This window comes from Anoplopoma fimbria, chromosome 1 (assembly GCF_027596085.1).
Source record: "Anoplopoma fimbria isolate UVic2021 breed Golden Eagle Sablefish chromosome 1, Afim_UVic_2022, whole genome shotgun sequence".
In the NCBI taxonomy this organism is placed as follows: domain Eukaryota; kingdom Metazoa; phylum Chordata; class Actinopteri; order Perciformes; family Anoplopomatidae; genus Anoplopoma; species Anoplopoma fimbria.
This window is the reverse complement of record NC_072449.1, coordinates 22349117-22364834: the sequence shown is the minus strand read 5'-3', so window position 1 is coordinate 22364834 and position 15718 is coordinate 22349117. Positions and strand designations below refer to the sequence as shown.

General features: G+C 37.1%; 1 protein-coding gene across 5 annotated transcripts in view; it reads right to left on the bottom strand.

Moving 5' to 3' along the window:
* ncam1b (neural cell adhesion molecule 1b) overlaps positions 1 to 15718 on the bottom strand; it is a 66793-nt gene that overhangs the window by 11052 nt on the left and 40023 nt on the right. For 4 of the 5 annotated variants that reach the window (XM_054606607.1, XM_054606629.1, XM_054606610.1 and 1 more), the window contains 6 exons: positions 10713 to 10742; positions 6964 to 7114; positions 6601 to 6788; positions 6162 to 6258; positions 4536 to 4706; positions 3906 to 4034 (listed from right to left, as the gene is read on the bottom strand). In XM_054606607.1, coding sequence (XP_054462582.1) covers positions 3906 to 4034; positions 4536 to 4706; positions 6162 to 6258; positions 6601 to 6788; positions 6964 to 7114; positions 10713 to 10742 — 766 coding nt within the window. The remainder of the gene's footprint in view (positions 1 to 3905; positions 4035 to 4535; positions 4707 to 6161; positions 6259 to 6600; positions 6789 to 6963; positions 7115 to 10712; positions 10743 to 15718) is intronic. The other variant, XM_054606617.1, reaches the window with a different exon arrangement.

Below are 15718 nucleotides of genomic sequence, written 5' to 3'. Positions count from 1 at the left end.
ACTTGGAAATTGGCCTCTTTGTTGTTGTCCTTTAAGTCACTTGCTATTCCTTAATTGCTCGCCTCAAGATGGTAAGTCTAAGACTAATTACCACAGTGACACACAGCCACATGCTTATCTGATGTGTGACATTCAGCCAGTGTCATACAAGGCTTCAGGGGAAAGGGTTAATTCTCATAGACTGAGAGTTATTGTAAAATATGCATTTAACAGCATGATAAATGGGTTTACCTATAAAGATCACCACGAGGTGAAATGTTTGAGTTTTACTATTTTCTTTCAACTTTCATTATCTGTCAGTCTGTCTCTGATTATTGCTATATCAATGATATCTAGCTTTATGTTTCGGTAAACTCTAGGAAACTTTCATATTTCAAATGTGGCTATATTTGTCTGAATGAGATCAGTCCTAATTACCTGCAGTTGAATTATAGGAAAACTGAAGTTCTAGCCCCGAATCAGACTCGAAATTTCACATAAGCACTCACTAAAGGCTTCAAACTAAATGTTGGTTTACATAAACGTAGGGGGTAATTTTATCATTCCAAATTGAAGATATCAAGTAATTTAATTAGTCCTGTTATATTTTAAATTAGAAAAACATCGCCAAAGAATGGTGCCTCTTCATTCCAGCTTAAAAGGAATCATCCATTGCTTTGTCTGCTCGCTTCTTAACTATTGTAATGCACTACAATCCGTTTAAATTTGTGTTGCATTATTACTGACTAATGTAGGTGCTGTAATCAAAATCTTTCCAATTAATTTTAAAGTGTTTCCCAATCTGTCTCCATTTGGCTCTCCTTCTGGCAGTCAGATTAGCAAACTCTTTCAAGACTTATTTATTCTTATATAAAAAAAATAAAATAAAAATCTTGCCCTGATTTGTATTATTATTTAACAATCTTTTCTGTATTTAATTTAATCTTCTTTTTTGTAACTGCGATGCAAATTGTAACCCTGGCTTGGAAAAGAGCTACATAAATAAATTATTTCAGACCACAAGAAAGAATTTGTTATTGGTTATTGTTCCTACTCTCACTCAAAATATTGCTTGCCTTCAAAACCCTGATAAATCGGTCCAAGTTAGTTGATATAGCCTTTAATGCAGCCTAAGGTTAAACATGATAAACCATATGGGGGGTACGATGCACAGGGTAACTATTGCTCTCAGCATGAATACTACAAACTCTTGATTGAGAACCAGAGCAAACTGCTGATGGGGGCAGTTTTTTTGCAGGTATGTGTTGTAGACACTGACAATGATTCTCTTATGATTAGAGGAAACTCGGTTTATTTCACACTTGATTTATAGGAACACATCCTAAAAGAAGAATAGGTAACATCCCTTTAGGTAGCGTGCTATCAACACCATCCTAGTGGTGCTGATATTAAACACTCTTGACTGTTATATATTACCGTGAAGACAGCTCTGGCTCTCTCTCATTTATCCTGCTGAGGCAAACGTCTACATGACTGATTAATGGGATTGAAGTAGACTTGTATTACATGATTGCATAGAAGCAATTAATGTGTTGTTTAACTGAGGGATTCTCCGATTAAAGTGAGGGGTCTTCTTTCAAAAAATCTGCAACAGTAAGTTACCTTCTGCAGAGTGGAGTGGGACCATCAGAACCATGAAAGCCAAATAACAGTCACATGAAATGACACATGTGAGTGGTTGGAAGAGGAAGGAGGACATGAGAGACAGAACAAAGGTACAGGACAAAAAATAAATAAAACTGAAATGACCTGGAGATAAACTAAAACAGGAAGATGTGGAATCACAACACAGTTTTTCATACTAATAAAAGACAACTGAGCACAAATTGGGTTCTCAATGGGAAACGTGCAGTAGACATACAGCCTTGTCCTCTTGATTTTAAAGACTTTATCATTTGAAAGGAAACTGATTAATCAATTCTGAAGGGCCTAATCCAAATGTAAGTAATTCCCAAACACCAAATAGCCGGAGCCAGAAGGGAAATGTGCTGCTTTTCAAATACAAAGTTTGGTGTTCATTCATAACACTGTCATTGAGTGAATAAATTCACCAGGTGCAAATCAATATGATATTAATATTCATATTTGGACAACTCAGCTGTCAAATCAAATAATGTGAGTGAGATAAAAGCTACAGGTTACAGACACAGAAGAGTTTGCATTTATAATCAGGCCATACAAGGTCACAGTTTCTATAAAAATATGCATGTGCAATGCGTTAAAGTCATTATACATGCAGCTAATCAGTAGGGGTGGGGGGGTTATCCTGTAGGGATAGAAACAGCTAAGGCAGTACAAACTAATTGTCTATTATTCTCTCTACAGAACAAACCTGTTTCTTCAGTGAAAAAATGAAAAATGCCGTCTAGGGACATAAAAGAGAAGATATCAGGCAATCAGAATCAGTTGTCTGCACAAATGACTACCTGAACCTCTGCAATAACACTTCACTGGAGAGTTTAGTGAGACACATTCCTGCCAGACTGCACCGGAGAAGCAAGGGGAAACAAAACATTTTATATAATGACGCCACATCTAGGCTGTGATGAGACAGAATCAGCACACATGACAGTGGAAGTCTGTTCTAAGGCACAAGGAAGTAAAAGTTGTTTTCTTTATGTAAAATTGTATTTCAAGAAAAATATTGCAGCAAAATTACTGCAGTTATTCTAATTAGTTTTTAAATTATCGACTCTAAAGACATCAAAAAATGTTCAGTGTACTCGAGCTGCTATTACAAAATGTAAAAAAACAACATTTGATTTGGCCTGCTGTCTTAGTCCCCAATTAGCAATAATTTAAACATCAACCATAAATATTTTAAGTCAATAAATAATGTAGTCTTTAAATACAAAATAGACACTGATTTCTTGACTTCGCCATGGCTTTGCATGTCAATAACAGAGAGACAGTTGAGTTTCAAACAAAGCTGAGAGAATGCTGTTAAAGCATTATAATGAAAAATAACTAATCATGAAAATATATATCTTAATGTGATTAAATATATAAAAAAAAAAGCTTTTTACAGAGTCAGTGAAAATTGAGTCAGTTGACTGAGAGCTGAACCAAAAGATATGAAACACTTACTTTTGTAAGTGCAGCCTGATGAATACAACAGACCAATGAGCAAATTATGAAAAAAATAGATAAAATTTTGAAATTAACATATGAGGAGCTGATCAGCGTTTGGACAACAATGAATCATGTCCAACATAGTCAATACGAAGCCAACCGAGTGGTGCAGTTTCTCTTCCAAAAACATGCATCCCCAACCAACAGAGGGGGCTAAAAACTAAATAATGGCTTCAAGATTCACTATGAGGCTGTAAGGACTGAGGGATACTTCTCTGTTACATGGGCCAAGCACTTTATGAGCTTAATAAAATACTATAAAAACTGTGGACTTTAAATTATTGTGCGACTGGATCCAAGTGCAACCTATGCTAGGAAATCGCAGTGAAATTTAATCTGCAAAATAGCAAGATGATGTTGAACCAGTGGGACTATATGACAATCATGTTTACTGAATTCTTAGATTTCAAGGACCCTCCATGGAAAAAAAACCCACAACAAACAAAACGAAGAGGTCATTGAGTTCCTGTTGTCAGTTTAATTCCTGAACAAACAAACAAAATAAACTTTGGAGAGGACAAACTTTAGACTGAAAATACACTGTTGGAAGCTTTTTTGACGCTGTCCAAACAGTCTCAAGGCTAAATTGTGTGTGTGTTGCTGTTCAGCAGTTCAATACACTTCATTGGGTTTTTTATAGATCAGTTATGGGATGGACAAGCACTTCCCACTCAAAGACCTAGAAGAGAGGACTTCAGGTGATGTGTTTGTGGAGAAGGGGGATGATAAAAGCTCTACAGTGTGCCGTGAACTGCGCAACATGTGCCACTTACGGACAGGCTCCGTCTTGAAGAACTCAGCAGGGCTGCTTTCACCTTCACCCTTGCCGTTGACGGCTGACAACTTCACTTCGTAGCCGGTCTCTGGATTCAGGTCTGTGATAGTCGCCTCACTGGTGTAGCCTGTTATAAAATATCAGAGGCAGTGCAATCCCTGTTGAGAACACCTAGATAATTGTGATTAGCTGTGAAACAAACACACCCCCAGTTTAAATAAAACATGCATAATTAATTCCATCACAAGCAAACACTGATTAGCTCAATTCTCGTTTCATTCCAACAATGTTTAAACAGATAAACCTATTTAGTGATGGTCTAAAAGGTTTAAACACAGCATACACAGAAACAGAAATAACTGACAGCTGTTTCAAAGCCAACATCATCATGTATGGATTACTTTTGGAATAGGATAACGTTCTTTCCTCTTATTATTGTCTATTTCTCTTGTGTTACACTATTTAATAAAAGTTATATATGAAAATTTCATTTTATTCAGGGTCATCTGCACAAAAACCTTCACACGTAAAAAACAAACCCTTAAATACCTACTTTTTTATTACCATTTGCTTAAAAACCTGTTCTCCAAAACAACACCATCATTTTTGATTTGCTTTGTGTTCTTACCATCTTGGACTTCATAAACCCTGTGCACCCAGCTGCCCCTGCCCTGAGCCCTCCACTCCGCCCTGTATTGCAGGACAGGAACACCTCCAGTGGATTCTGGCTCCTCAAACTGGATCAGTGCCGTGGTGGAGAAGGGTCTCACTTCACTGATGGATGGAGCCGATGGCACCTCTGGTAAAGGGAGGAAATATACAGCTATTAGAACAAAAACTGTGAGATTGCAGCACGCCGACGCTGTCAGACTCCATTGTTCCATTACGCTAACACACTGAGCTCACTAACGGTCCCAAATGCATCTAAAACTGCTTCAGCTTTGTAAGAAATGTTCCCTGTGTGACATAAATGCCATTCCTCAGACACTGAATGCTGCAAACTCTTGACATTACCTCAGAAAATAAAAGTAAAGACAGGTAATAAAACATTCAAACGCTCCTATGACGAACAGATTCAAGTTCCAGCTAATCTCAAGTCAGCATTAAATGATGATAATTGCAGAAAGAAAACTAATTTCAGAAATAAAGCAACAGGCCTTTTAAAAAAACAATACTTTTGAAAGATTTTAATTATAAATAAACCTTTCAGGTGGAAAAAGAAGGATTTTAGATGCATTCAAACCCCTTGCATATAGCTAAGTATAATGTAATGTTTCAATATAATGGTATTGGTGTTCAAGGAGATAAAAAAATAAATAATATATATATATCGCAAGTTTTTTGTGTTAACTTTGCCTTCCTAAATTTTGTATTTGTAGAGAAAATGTCTGACCTGTAGTTCACATCATCACCTCACTTACATTCAAGTTAGCCAAGTTTAATGATCAAAACAACCAAATATTTGTTTTTCTTCCACTGAACTTTCTATTTGAGAGAAAATTACAATATTTTAACTACTTAAAGCAACGAGATTGGCCATATCAGAGTACTGGTAGCTGTTCTAAATTCTTACATTAATGTTAGAGCACAGATCTGTATTGAATCACTTTGATTATTGAAATGAAAAGCCACAGTGTGGTTACAGTGGTTGACCATGTTTTCAATTAATCTACTTGAGGCTTGAGTGCACTGCTCTATTTACCATCCGTCTGATGTGCTTTTGATTATACAGTCTTTGGTAACAGCTGGTGGTGAGATCATTTTACAATGAAATGTTGTAACTTTGAGAAATTGTCTTTAAATTCAGAATACACACCCTAAACCCTTTGTTGTGCACAAAACTATGTTCTGTTTTACATTTCTTTTAACATTAAGTAAAATCATCAGAGCCGCAGTAGTTTCTAAACAACCAGAGAGAAGGAACGTTAAATTATCCGATGTTTGCTACATCGCCTTTTCATCTAAATCTATCATCCATCTAAACAAACACTGCTCTTTGTTATATTGTATTGTGTTAGATGTTTTGGTCCAAAGTGTTTTAATGAAAAATGTTCCTGAAACCAAGAAAAAACTTGTAATATGATGAATGCGCTACAATGAAATTGTCTACTGATTATTTGTTTGTCTTCACTAAAAATCAATGTTTTAAGCATTCATAGAGAGTGGACACTGTGCATATCATAACTAATCCTTTAAATAGAAGAATTCAATTAAAAACAGCAAAACCAATATGAATCACAGAATCACAGCTGACCGGCCTGAATGAGCAGGAACTCCTTGGACTCTGTGCCGATCTCATTTGAAGCAGTGCAGTTATAGCTCCCAAAATCATTTTCAGACTCGGGGGTTATCTGGAGGAGAAAAAACAAATATATGAAGGGCAGTGAACTAAAACAGATGAACAAATGTGTATGTGTCAAACACTCTGAAGGTGACCTTTTTTTGGTCCATTAGAGTAGCCTATTTTTATTTGTCGCTGTGAGCTTTCCTGCTACTGAATTATTCATCAGATTTCTTTTCTTTTTCACAATGGAGCTGAAAGAAAACCCCTTCACTTCAAGTCTATGCTCATGAAATCTTGATGACACAATGGGTGTGCGTGTGTTTGTGAGTGCACACGGAAGTGCTGTGTGTATATGTGTACGTTCATTTGATGAACTGTAAATCGTGGTTTGAAACGTGTGTGTTTGTACCTGCAGGTAGCTGGCTGATGGACTTCTGAAAATCTTAATGTTGGTGGTGTTGGAGTTGGGGAGCTGCAGTCCGTCTCTCAGCCACACAATAGATACATCACTGGGATGAGCTTTGACCTCACAGCTGACATTGACAGCATTTCCCTCCCAGGTATATACTGCCACTGCTCCGTGAATCTTGGGGGCATCTAGTGGAAGACATTCATGTAATTCTGACATTTTTTTTAAGGTTTTGTTGTTGTTTCGATAAAAGAGAATTCAAGTGCTTCAGGTGATCAAGACTAGCAAGTTGCTTTTATTAAAAGGTACTCATTTTGTGAGTCGAAACACTTATATCAAGAGAGAATGAAATGCTGTACTCACAGCGGACCTCCAGAAATGCCGACTGATCATCCTCTCCAATGGCACTGCGTGCTCTGCACAGGTACTGACCCGCATCTGTATACCTGACATACTTCAGAGTGAGGGAGGACACACGAGCATCACTCCTCACCACTACATTTCCATCCAGGCTCTAAATGGGAGCAGAAAATAGCTTGGTTTAGGAAAAAAAAAAAAAAGCAAACCATTTCCATCAGTTTTTTTCTATTACCATCATGCACATTTACACATAGCTCATTTCTGCGAAAAGAAGTGTGACCTGAAAAAAAAAAAAGAAAATCAACTTAAGAAAGCCTGCCTTTAACGACCAGAAGAGACATTACGCTAATGAAAAAGGCACAGTCTGCTCTGTGAAAACGTGGAAACATAAGGACACAGTTGACAGAACAGGGGAGCTTATCAATAATAGATGAGAGAAGGCACTAGAAACCATCTAGAGCTTTTCTCACGGAGGGCTTACCAACTTGTGAAATATGCTGATGCATGATGCTAGACAGCAGAGCATTACCTTACATGCCACACTTGCACTTTATGTTGACAGACAGATGGGGCTTAAGAGTCACTGCACGTAATCAGATGTGTTTTTGTAAAATGACACTTCAAGTTAATGACTTGCAGTGTTTTTTATGTCTTGTACCGTGTGATGCAATGCTCTCTGAACCCACGTCCAGCACTTGCCCCAGTTCCAGTGATGAAGGGCACACGCCAAGTCACATAGCATTTGAAACCGGGGGAATGGCAAAAGACAGCTGGCTAATGAGATGTGTGAGTGACCTCGCTGCTCTACAGATACCTGGTTTCATTAACTTGATATGCAGAGTTACAACATCCGGCCATAAGTGGCTTCCTGACCTTCAGGGTCAACAAGTCTGTGTTGTTGTGGTTGCTGTTGTCATGTGATACTTAACTGTGGGTGTACAGTTTCGGACCAAATTTCTCCTTTTAAAGAAACACTTTCTAATACGGGATATAACTCATTAAAACATGTATTATGCAGGTTCTAAACATTTATTTTCCTCAAGTGTTTATTAATGCTGCTGATGGCAGAGCAAGTATTCAAACTCAGTAAGTCTGAAGATTAGTTTATGGATTTGGGACATTATTTTTTTTATATAGTACTCTTTTATACAGTAAAGCTTTGGTGTTTTTGTGGATTGTTCTTTTATAAGGTGCTGCAGAATTGAATATTTAGGCCTCGCTATTAGTAGCCATTTATGGCTTCGATCCAAGCTGCAGGCGAAACAATGACACGGATGCTTTTACACATACGGAATTAGGGCCCAGTCTGGGCAGCCATGTAAGAAAAACCCTCGCTAGTTTGTATTCAAATTCAATAGACAAAGCATGTCTGGGGCATTCATTATGCATAGCGGATAGCAGGACCAGAGACACACTTACATAACACACTACCCTTTTATTCTGACCCCTGTGCAGAAAGCATTCTCCCTCAACCCCTGTAGCACTGCTTCTGACACCTTCATCTGTGCAACGTGCCACACTATGTACCACCTCAATGTCCAAGTTAGTCAGTATGCTTCAATATTAAGTCTTTTTTAATTGTGTTTTCCTACTTTTAAAAGAATGCAGCATCAAAATATCACCAACCAGAAAAAACATATAGACCGTTTCTCTGCACCGTTTCATTCCCCATTTGAACCCCATTTGAATATCATCTACCGGAGGAAAATCAATCATCTTCACTGCAACTTAATGTTGTGATTCATTAATATTTTATAACAATGTATTTTCAGAATGCACGATGCAGCATAGTAGTTGTCTATAAGAAACATACTTATTAAACATCCATTATTTGTTGACTTTACTGCCTTTATGAAAAATATACAAAACCAAGCAATAAAGACTTGCAGACAGAATCCCCTCTAATAAATCAGACCAGACTGACAGCAGAGCTCTCCAACAGCTTCTGCAGCTTTACCGGCAGAGGAGAGAGACACTGCTGGAACGTCAGAGCATAAAATTGAGAATACACTGAGGACATGTTAAACTCATGTCTCACCAAATCTTAGCTGATCCTGCATACAAATGCACCTTCCCCTGAATGTACTTTCCCTTCCGTGGCTTGACAACGCACTTGCAACAAACATGCTCAGAATGCTCATACTACCCCGTGCTCATACTCCTCCCCTGTGTGGTTTATAATGGGATATCTTGCAGAGAGACACACTGATCAATTCAGAGTGCAGGTGAACTAAACCCCAAATCATTATGGCAGAAAGTCAGAATTACTTATGCTCCATACATTAATGTAAACCAATGCACTTACAAACTGAAATCACAAATATGAGATATATTTTGTGAGACATCAGTTAACTGAAATATGCTTAATAAAATAAAAGTAGCATGGCATAACTCTAGTTTAAGTCGTGTGTGTTCTTGTTTTAAGGAAAAGTGGCACTTGCTTTTTAATATCTTTATCCTTCTTGGAAAACTAGGAAGCTTACTAGAAAAGAAAGTGACACGAAAACTAAAAGTGTTACTACATCATACAGCGTACTACTGCTGATGCAAATGTTTTTATTGCAACCATGTGTAAACTGCTCCTCAGGGATGGGTTAAATGCAGAAGATACATTTCATGTATGTATATATGTATGTCTATTCATGATCAATAAAGCTGACTATTATTAATTATGATTATAAATCACACAAAATTACTGTCAGCATGTACTTGATGGAAAAGTCTTCCTCACCCCCTGCAGTGAGTACAGTGGGAAACGGTTTTCTTTTCTAAATGTTTTGTAATCCTTGGTGTTATTAATAAATGCATGTCAAAATGTCAAAACTTACTGATTTTTGGAATGTAAAAAATGACCCATTCTAAAAATGTTACAGGAGTAAAAGGAAAAGACCAATTTGTTTGATCAGCAGAGCTTCCTGCAAATTGAAAATAAAATAGAAAGGCTATTTGAGGAACCAAATGATCTAAAAATATGTACTCATTTCCTTTCAAATGGTACAAAAGTATAAATAACAATGGCAAACCTAGTATTTGATCTTGCACCTGAAACAGTGATGAGCGGATCATCGACGGCACACTTCGTGAGAGCAAAATGTTCTATTCATTTGAAAGCCAAAATGATGGATCTGTACCGTCCTTTAGTATGGTGCACTCAGCACTAATATTAGAAATGACAAAGTGGTATTTCTCACCAATTTTCTCACATATGTAAAACACATATTTGATAGGGAAGTAATTTGTTGAAAGGCTCTTACGCAGCTCTTTCTTTTGCCAAGTTTCACTTTATTACAGGAACAGTCCCTAGTTCTGATAATCTTTAATTTTCTCTTGCATACATATTCATTTATCTTTTGTCCAATTAGTAAAGTAAAGCTTTAAAAAACTGTTTTCTGATCTTAACGTTATAAATCAAGAATTGCCATCAGATTGAGTGAGATCTGCAGCACTGGTGGGAGGACAGAGACATCAGATGTCTTGTATTGACTTATGTTCCTGCAGGTATGTTAAAGGTCTGAAAGGAAGAAAAAACACAGGCTGAAGTAGATTACTGCATGTTAAGTTTTTATGTAAACCAAACATGTAAAACGAAGAGATGCAGACAGACAGGTGCCCCTTGGCATGTTTCTCGGGGTTTATACTCTTCCTGACCCTAATTTGATCAAGAAATTTGATCTGCGTCCATCCAGAATTTACTTAGACTCCCCTCACATGAAAATGGCTGGGTGTAGTTAAAAGTCATGCATTTAGAATACCTTGTGTTGCTCGGGCCGAGTCCATGATGCCTGTAGAGGACAGAGACACAACAACAAACAAAAGGCAAAGCAATTCTTAGAAGGTAATCCTTATCCAGGCAAAGCTGGGACGCTGCACATTGCATGCAAGCATTAAGTGTCCAGTTTATTTTCCGTACATCCACAGTCCTGAGCTGAATGTATGATTGTGTTGGAAGTCTGCAGATACAATAAGAGGTATGCTTTGGATTTCCATACTAAAGAAGCCTTTTATGTGTCAACAGGAGGTTTTCTTTTAAAAGGTGAATAATTTGATTTTGATTTGGGGTTTTTTCAGTGTGTTTTTGTTTGGACTGCACGCTGGGACAAGACTGCTTCTAACCCTCAGAGAAGAAGGTGTATTGGCGTCACGATAACAAAAATGCTTACAGATAAGAAGGTTATTGGTTTATCAGGAAGAGATGAATCCATTACACTGTAACAAAGGGATATGGCGGCCTTCTTGGTTAAAGTAGTACAGCAGTTATCGACTAACAATCCATTTTTTAGGCTTAGAACAATAATGAGAATATCAAATCCAATGAAACTGAATTTGCTCTGGCACTGTTATCTATTTGTATAAAAAGCATGTCCTGCATCAAGAAACAACCGTTCGTAGTCATCAAGTCTTGCTGTGTTTCTCAATAAGCAATGAGGGGTTTAAAAGAAGCAATTTTGTTTCAGCTCTTCCTATTCCCCATGTGACACCTGGAAATAAATCTTTGCCTACAGGTGGCCTGTATCAGATGCTCTGCTCTGAATGTTAGCAGTACTTGCACTATAGTCTCAAACAAAGTGGGTTTGATTGTATTTCAAGGCTAAAATAGGAAAAAAATGTGATTTGAATAACCAATTCTTTAAAAATAACATATTATAGCGTATCACCCTTTCAGTGGATACTTTTAAATCTAAGAATGGGTGGACTAAAGATTCTCTAAGTGTCCAAAAGCTTATCATTATCATAATAACTAGGGCTGAGTTACTGTGAAATTGTTTCATTAAATTCCTCTCCATATCATCATGTGGTGAAAAAAGCGTTTAAGCTCTCATGTCTAATTGATGAATTAACATTTCAAATAATAGCATTAACTGCATATTTTTCAGAAAATTTGAGTATAGTAGGATCATTTATTACTAGCAAAACACTTTAAGCACATTTGGCTCGATTTCTGACTGAGTTACAGAGGTAATAGAATAACATATATCAAGATAAATAAGTGATAATCATAATCATGTTGGTCCTATTTCCCACTCTACTGAATGCAGAATTACTTCACATCATTGCAGATCAAATCAAACCTCTGGATGAAAAACAAATATGAACAACTGTTCCAGTCAACATGCCATGTCAAGTTAAATCACAATGACAGTGAGAAGCCCAACCCCACGAGACGAAAAGCCTTTTAGAAAGCATGCTCTACGGATTTCATGAGACTGAAGAAAAAAATGTTAAGCATGATAATGGGATGTGATGACCCACATAGCGAAAAAGTGTTGAAGCGTTACAAGCAGAATAATAAACAGCTATTTCATCAGGTGCAACTGGTAAGTAAACAAAAGCAACTGTTAATTAATTCACAACTAAAAGTCAGCCTCTCATAACTGATGCTGGTGGCTTGTAAATACATACATGGTGTGTTTGAATTCAAGTACTTAATATCATCGACAAACCTGATTCACCTTTTACTATGAAAAGAAGCAAAATAAGGGATTTAAAAAGAGGAGATAATTAAATACTTATTGGACAAACCCCAGCAAAGCTCATAGTGTAAGAGTCATTTCTCTGAGCTCTTAAGAGCATTGGAAGTCCTCTACTGTCACAGTAAATCACACTGTGCACGTACGTCATAAAAGCAGCAGTTGGCTGCATATCACCCAGATAGGTGCCCAGAAAGAGTGGTGGTCCAATTAAAACAAGCAACCCAACAGTCTGGAACATCGCCACCACGACTGCACGCTGCAGCGATGCTCCCGCCGTAAGTGAGCTGACAAGTATCGCCTTCGTATCTGTGACAGGTGTTTGTTTAAGACAAAGGGACAAGGAACAGCAGCGTGCAAAGCGGAAGACACCGAAACAAAAATCGCTCCTCCGTGCGAATGCTCAGAACAATATGATGATGGCACCCTTGGGACTTATCAATTTTCCAGCCCATTGTTGTTCCCTTCCATACAGAATTATCCCGGCTCTTTGTTCTGACAGGAATTGTAATGTCAGCGTGAAGAGGGCAATGTAGAGAAAGAAAAGAAGACATACTAACACAAATACACTGAACACATAAATGTACAGAAGCCTGGTGGTGTTTTATTCACCCGGATGACGCCTGACTGAAACTGATGACTATGCATATCGTCATCGTCCTGTGTCATTAACCGCTGAGCCGCAGAGCTTTTGCCAGCGCATCACAGAAAACTGACTAGCGTTTCAGTGAAGAAAACCCTGACATGATCACCCCAGTACTGAGCTAGCAGGCGTGCTGTTATAAATGAGAAGCCTTTTGTGTTTAGAGAAAACAATGCTCAAAGCATTCCTCTGTTTCCGATGCCCTGCCTAAACCGCTGCCACACCACATTAATTACACATTTTCTTAAAGCATCTCATTACTTAGAAAATACTCATGCATTGCTTTTCTCAGGTCTTTAACTTCTAATTGGCAATTGGTTAGACAGAGCAGACTTGTATAGCAGATGTGTGTCCAGAAACCAAAATACATTAACATTAACCAATCAACTACATACTTTAAATGTGCTTCTATTTTTTTTTATATTTAGTCCTTTTTCAATACAACTGCCTTCTGTATAGTTACAGTTCAAAATATTTTCAGATCATTGCAGCTTGAAAACTCCCAGCATGAAGCGGAATGTTTAATATGTATTCAAATAAGCCAAACAGTCATTATGTAGATAATGTACAAGGGATGGATAAATACTCAATTTACATTTTCCGTTAATAAAAAGACACACTTATCTAGAGGACTCGCAGCAAATGATTCAAAGGACTGAAACAACCGTTTACCACACATAGAAGGTGATTAAAGTTTTAAAATAAATATAAAAATTAACTTTAATAACCGTATAAACAAATATATGTCCAGCTAAGTGCGAATTTGGATTTGAAACAGGTCTGCGCAAACAAGTAAGAGCTTACTCCTTTTTCCTTTTCTTTTTTTAATGTACAGGACCTCTGATATTCTATTGTATGATACAGTTATCTCCCTCTATCCACACAAACTGTGCAGCCCTTTAACTCTCAGTTATAGCACGATGTTTTTTTGTCTGCGACACTGAACATTTGGAGTGGGAGGTTATTCATAATTAATTTGTTTCTGGCCTTGTTAACCTTTAAAACCCAAGACCACATAAAAAAAAAGGGACACAGAGTCGAGGCGAAAACCAGACAAGATTTCAAACGGAAAATGAATGGCTAATCTGACACAGAATATCAGATGTAACAATGACTTGGTTTTTTTATATGATTTAAAAAGACAGCATCCTTCAGGATTCTCTAATCCTGATCTTTTTGCTCTAACATTCTTAAGTTATTCAATATCCTGAGCTACAGAGATCGTGTCCTCTATCTGCTGCATTTTTAGTATAATTCTCTCATGAAATGTGAAGGTAACATTATTAAAAACCTAAACTCTTGGCTCTCTATTCTTTTTACTTAAACATGCAGTTCTACTGAAAGAGTCCAATATAAAGCAATGGACAGGTTGAAAGTGTTACAGAAGGTGTAAATGTTAGCTTAAAGGTACACTGTGGAGCTTTTGACCAGTACAAGCACTATGGAACAAGGTTTATCATGTGGGTGCACATTTGGTGTCCTTGTGCAGGTGATGCCATACATTACACACCCCTGCCAATAGTTTCACGGAAACCACTGCAACAGATACAAGGAAGAAAGTGAAGGCTCCTAGCAAGTAAACATATGCAAGTTTCAAACTTAAGAAAAATCTGCTTTGTAAATATTCAGGTCAAGTTAAAGGATAGACGCATGTTTTAGTAAGTAACACTGAATTTAAACAGAAACATTTTTGAATACTCCACAGGGCACCTTTAATAATTCCAAAATAGTTTTTTTGGGGGTTTTTTTAGGGGTAGTGAAGTTTTCATATTAGCTTTAAAGGTGGAAGCAGGCCAAAACCACATAAACCTTTTCAAATGATGCTGCTGGTTAGTTGCTGAGGCTTTTTTTCAAAGTTGGTATCCTTCTTATTATATTTGAGTTTTACACCAAAAACAGAAAAGTAAAGTAGAGACGATGAAATTGATTATTTACCAAACTGTCGGTGTATTCCTATAAAGTAATAGTCCACAGTCTTCTTATCAGACATGGCAGATAAACTTAATACCAGATTGTCATTTTTTACATTTATAATATTAAACAGAACATGCTGTCTGTTCCTCATTAAGCAGTAATCAATAACTAGAAGGAGAAGTTAATTTTTGTACAACTTTGTCTTTTGCACACTAGTGGGGAATTTTCACATAACTTTAATAATCCTATACTTTTTTTTTTGTCACTACATCTGTTGTCTAACAATGAACAAAACATTACTGATACAGTATGTGTGATAAAGTAAAGTACTGTATGAGAGTAAAACGTTTTATTCTGCATAACAAAGTCCATGTCCTAGATAAACAGTACTATTCAGACAAGAAATTAAACAGGCTGACCAACTAGGGAGTCCAAGAACTGAAAACACATTTAAAATAACTGCAAATTATTCAGTGTACTCATCACCACCACACATCTTAACTGGCACAGTACAGCTCTGTACTGATTCTGAGCAATACCAAAAACTTTCATCAATATATTGTTGAGAAAATCCTGCACTTAACACCCTTTAAAGTTTTACTCAGAAATAGAACTGCTGCTTTTTTTTTTTTTTTCAATTCAACATGTCCACCCCAAACGAATGTTGTTTCAATTGTCACACCATCCTAGATGAAATACAGCTGTTATGATGATTACAGATAGCATGACAGAC